At 37.6% G+C, this 6,000-nt stretch overlaps 1 protein-coding gene across 1 annotated transcript in view; it reads left to right on the forward strand.

Moving 5' to 3' along the window:
- esama (endothelial cell adhesion molecule a) overlaps nucleotides 1-6,000 on the forward strand; it is a 168,459-nt gene that overhangs the window by 157,074 nt on the left and 5,385 nt on the right. The window contains exon 5 of the mRNA XM_061961891.2: nucleotides 1,676-1,798. Within this exon, the coding sequence (XP_061817875.1) occupies nucleotides 1,676-1,798 (123 nt within the window). The remainder of the gene's footprint in view (nucleotides 1-1,675; nucleotides 1,799-6,000) is intronic.

Below are 6,000 nucleotides of genomic sequence, written 5' to 3' on the forward strand. Positions count from 1 at the left end.
AGTGACCGCACGTCACTGCATTCCAGGTATGGTAAAGCGCTATATAAATACAAGACATTTTGAGGACATTTTCGAATGAATCGTGATTTTCATTTGTAACGATTCCTAAAGGGGCTGTATGAAACTTGTTTACAGTTACATTTATAAGTAAAAAATATAACAAGAAGACCATTGGCTAGCTTGTGTTACCATTAGTGGTTTAACAGAACACATTTTTACTAAAACGGTCTATATTTTTCTCAATTACTAAGTTTGCGTAGTAAAAAATTTTACCGGCCCAAATAAAATGATTGGTGTTTACGGCATTCACTCACCTTGTTTTGTCCATACGTACGCACAGAGAGGGCGTGCACACATTCAAAAGCAGTCCAAGTGAAACAATGAACAATTTGCAGTAATACTGTTGTTATGTTACAATATACATTCAATGACAGCTAACACTAGCTGTCCAAAACGCTATTATTAGCTAACAACACCTAAAGCTACATTGGAAAGTTAGCACTCACCAAACATCTGTGTAAATGTTGCAAACAGCCCCTTTCATTGATTCCAAAAAATGAATTTTTAAAAAAAAATTGTAATCTGTCCTGTGCAGCCACTCATGCAAGTCATATTGTTGATGTAGGTGCCCATATCTGCTCTACAGATCTATTTTAGAAAAGAAAAGTGTGTGATACTTCTCTTGTTTGTATTTGACTTTATTAAATGTTTGGGTAGAATTGTATTAAACAAAACCAGTTTTCTTATAAGTGATGTAGAAATGTACCACAACTGTTTATCTATTTTACTGAGGAATGTAGTTATTAAAGAACTGACAGCCATTAAAAAGTATTGATTTTTAATCAAGATTCGTTTGGAATCCAGAATCGATTCTGAATTGAATCGTTATCCCCAAGAATCAAATTGAATCGTGTGTGCCCTAAAGATTCACAGCCCCATGACGAGCTTGTGTGCTATTGTGTGCTTAGTTATTGTATAGCTGCTAGCTCCTCGTAGCCTATAGCCTACCATGTTTACCTTTTGTAAATGAGTAACAAACAAGAAAAGACTAATCTTGTGCACTTATTGAAGGACATTGAGATTTTAACTGGCTGTCTAGTTTGGCACAAGTATAAGATGTGAACTGATACTGTACATATCAGACCGATTCCTACAGTACATCAATATCAAATTGGGACACACCTAGTTGGAAATCAAGCTTTAAGCTCAATTTATGTTTAAATTAATATCCAAGTCACTTAGACTATACCTACAACAAATGTATAAATGTATAAAATACAATAATAAGAATAATAAATATGAGAATTAAAAGAAACGGTAATTTAAAAAAAAGAACAACTACTTAATGTTATCCCTGTCTTGCACACTTGAAGAAGTAGCAAGGGAAGGGAGCGACAGGCTTATTGGGAGGATTAAGTTAGTTTTCACTGTCCAATTATTAGGAGCAGATACTTTCACATCTTTCTTCACTCTAAGAGCATTTTATGACGTCTGACATCACTTCACTTTTATTTTATTGTACTGCCACCAGAAAGCTCTGCCTCACATATAGAAGACATAAGGACATGTACTCTTCCGCCGTGCTCACGTAACTAGTTACTAGTAAACACAAAATATCGTAACACGAGGACCGCTTGTGTGCATTACATGATGTGAATTGTTTATGTCATTGTAGACGAGAAGACGGGTGCTCTGAAGCTGAGCAACCTGAGCAGCAACATGTCGGGGAAGTATGTGTGCACCGCCAACAATGCAGCCGGGTCAGAGAGCTGCTTCATCAACCTGGAGATCGCCTCATGTATGTACAACACACTAACATAACTTGTATCTGCTCTTACATCTGTATGTAAACTATTTGCAGACAACAGAAGCCTTTTTTTTTTTTTTTTTAATATTACTGTCTTGTTTTTGGTTTTAAACAAACACATAAGATGCCGCTGAGTATCTATGGGTGAGGAAAATAAGCATTTGATCCTTTGTTGATTTTGTATATTTACCCCCTTACAAAGATATGAACAGTCCATAGCTTTTATGACAGGTTTATTATAACAGAGCAAGACAGAATGTATAAAGAAAATCCCCCAAAAACATTCAATTAGGGTATAACTTTTTTTTGATCCCTCTACCAACCATCAAGTTGTGTGTGTCATGAGTCGCTGCCCGAGTCATCCATCCATCCCATCTATTTTCTACCGCTTGTCCCTTTCGGGGTCGCAGGGGGTGCTGGAGCCTATCTCAGCTGCATTCGGGCGGAAAGCGGGGTACACCCTGGACAAGTCGCCACCTCATCGCAGGGCCAACACAGATAGACAGACAACATTCACACTCACATTCACACACTAGGGCCAATTTAGTGTTGCCAATCAACCTATCCCCAGGTGCATGTCTTTGGAGGTGGGAGGAAGCCGGAGTACCCGGAGGGAACCCACGCAGTCACGGGGAGAACACGCAAACTCCACACAGAAAGATCCCGTGCCCGGGATTGAACTCAGAATCTTCGTATTGTGAGGCACAAGCACTAACCCCTGTTCCACCCGAGTCATGTTATATTGAATTTGGTATATTTGTATTGTTGTTTATTTCTGTTTCAGCACCGTTTCTTAGTTGCCATGGGTGCTGATTTTCGTCACCTGCCTCTGATTAGTGTCGGAACGCTCACTTGCTCTCCGTCACTAATCGGAGAGCTATTTCTTCCTGCCTAGCGCACTAGCCTTTGATGGTTCCTGGGTTAAGCTTTGCCGAAGTCGCCTTTTTTTTCCTTTTTTCCTATCGCTTATTGATAATAAATAAGCATCTTACCTGCACGCTGTTTTCCTGTCGTCTTTTTTGCGTCTCGGGGACACGACCACCGCAACCATGCGGCCAAGACGAAACAGTGTGACCCCCACAGACCGGTTATGTGTCCATTAGGGTTGGGCGATACTGGGATTTTACTATCCCTCTGATACCAAGTAAATGTAGGGATAGAATCGCTGATTTGAACTGTCATAATCATTAAATAATCATGTGAATTGGCCTCTAGTTAGTTGATTATGACTGTGATAGCACAGGAAAATATTGTATTTAAATAACAATGTTTGTAAATGCAACTACAAAAAACAATGCATTTATATAGAAAATAATTAAAGTGGTATCCTAATTACGTTCAATTACACATAATTATTTAAGAAAAAAGTTACTTTTGTAAAAATGTAAACATAAATATGTAAAAAAAACAAATAACTGAGTAATACAGACGAGATATCGATCTGATATCAATACACCCTTTGGTATCGATAATATCTATACCAGTGGTTCTCAACCTTTTTTCAGTGATGTACCCCCTGTGAAATTTTTTTTAATTCAAGTACCCCCTAATCAGAACAAAGCATTTTTGGTTGAAAAAAAAGAGATAAAGAAGTAAAATACAGCACTATGTCATCAGTTTCTGATCTATTAAATTGTATAATAGTGCAAAAATATTGCTCATTTGTAGTGGTCTTTCTTGAACTATTTGGAAAAAAAGATATAAAGATAACTAAAAACTTGTTGAAAAAAAAACAAGTGATTATAATATAATAAATAAAGATTTCTACACATAGAAGTAATCATCAACTTAAAGTGCCCTCTTTGGGGATTGTAATAGAGATCCATCTGGATTCATGAACTTAATTCTAAACATTTATTTTGATGAAGTATTATTCAATAAATATATTTATAAAGGATTTTTGAATTGTTGCTATTTTTTAGAATATTTAAAAAAAAATCTCACGTACCCCTTGGCATACCTTCAAGTACCCCCAGGGGTACGCGTACCCCCATTTGGGAACCACTGATCTATACTATAGATTGATAAACCCATCTCCTAGTGTACATGAAGTACACAAATTAGTCTTGTCCCTATAGGAAAGTACTTGCTAGTCCTGATCTACTGAAGGTTTGCGTGTATTAAAACACTTGCAAACTTAATAGCACACGCAAAGCTTGTGCGCAGAGCGTGTCCTAAATGAGCAAAAAAGAAAGGGAAATCCATTTTGCATGTCTGTCTTCATGAATATGCAGAATTTATGCTGATCATCAGAACGCCCACAATAGTGAGAGGAGAAAATGTTGATTTAATTATTTAGCACATGCACTGTGATTCACCAAGTCTAAAATAGTACTGCCGGAGCTGTTTTGTGCCTCTTCATTTAGTACATCTAGAAAGGACGTGCAAACAGGCAGTTGCGCAGCAATGGCTGTGAGACAGTAAGCGATTACACTGCAGCTCTATCCAATGCACTTTATTTATATAGCACATTTAAACAACAAAAATGTTTCCAAAGTGCTGCACAACAATATTAAAAACAATATTCAAATATTATCCTTAGCTCCACCAATGACTGAATAAAAACAACAAATAAATAAATATCAAACCAATATGAAAACAATATAAAAATAAATATGATTAAAAACGATTTTAAAGGGTAAAACCAATTAAAACAGTAAATAGAAATCACAATTTTTAAAAAACACAGAGGACAACAGAGGACAGAGGACCACACAACTCACGTAGTGTTAAAAGCCAAAGAATAAAAGTGGGTCTTAAGACGAGACTTAAAACACTCCACTGTGGGAGCAGTTTGAACATGGAGGGGCAGAGTGGTTTTAAGTCTGGTCTTGGGCACCACGAGCTGGAGCTGACTGAGCGCGCGCAGGAGTGTAAATTTGGATGAGGTCCGGGATATACTGAGGTGCTAGTCCATGTAAAGCTTTAAAAACAAACAGCAAGGTTTTAAAATCAATTCTAAAATGAAGAGGGAGTCAGTGCAAACGCTGAAGAACTGGGGTTACATGCTCGCGTTTCCTGGCCCCTGTTAAAAGTCGTGCTGCCGCGTTCTGGACTAACTGCAACCAGGAGAGAGCTTTTTGGCAAATGCCTGCATAAAGTGCATTGCAGTAGTCCAGGCGACTTGAAATAAAAGCATGCACGACTTGTTCAAAAAGGTTAAAAGATAAAAACGGTTTTACCTTTGCTAAAAGACGAAGATGATAAAAACACGATTTTAAAACGCCATTGACTTGTTTGTCAAGTTTAAAATCGCTGTCTATAGTGACGCCAAGGCTGGTGACTTTGGGACGCACATCATTTTGCAATTGTCCCAAGTCAGCTCTGTCATATGTATGCTTGTCAACATATATGGACTGTCAAAAATAACAGTATTAGACTCATCATTTAGTCAGCAATATCATTTTATAGATGCTGGATGACTTAAGGGACTGATTAAAACAAATTCAATTAATGTGTTTTGGTGTCTGCTGGTGTTTTTTTAATGGCGTTTACTTGTAATTGACGTTTTTCGTATATATGAAAAAAGGTATTGCAATATGCATTTTTTTGCATTTGGAACATTCCAGCACACGCTTGCAGTTATTGCTAGCATCTCCCTTGAGCGCACCTTCAGTGCACTAAAAAAGTGTGTTCCATTGCAGATGCAGTGCAGGACTGCTTCTAAAATGCCCCAAAAAAGTGGTACAGTGACATCTGCTGCTTGTGTTAAAACATAGCGAAATGCCACATGATAACATGAATAAGCAGTAAATGAGTGTATCCACTGTGAAAGCCGCATATTACATGCAAAAACCTCATTTATATAAAGCGGTCTGCACCACTTATCAATAGCACACGCAGCCTTAGTAAATCACGCGCAACACGCTTACTAATAGTACACACAATTTTATCGCTTACACATGCTGCTTAGCTTGTGTTATTTGGATCTTAGTAGATCAGGCCCTTAATCTCAACTCATTAAGTCGATAAAAGACACTTGTTAAGAAAACAGTCTTAGATTCAAACCTTTTCACCACCATAGGTAAGACCAAAAAGATGTCCAATGGCCCTTTTGGTCATACAGTAATTGTAGACCTACACAAGACTAGAATGGACATCAAGACCATCAACAAGAAGCTTGTCGAAAAAGACTGTAACATTCAGTCTTTGTTTGGACCCCGATACAAAAACAGAGTCAATGAATATAGTGA

Source organism: Nerophis lumbriciformis, linkage group LG09 (genome assembly GCF_033978685.3).
Source record: "Nerophis lumbriciformis linkage group LG09, RoL_Nlum_v2.1, whole genome shotgun sequence".
Taxonomy (NCBI): Eukaryota; Metazoa; Chordata; class Actinopteri; order Syngnathiformes; family Syngnathidae; genus Nerophis; species Nerophis lumbriciformis.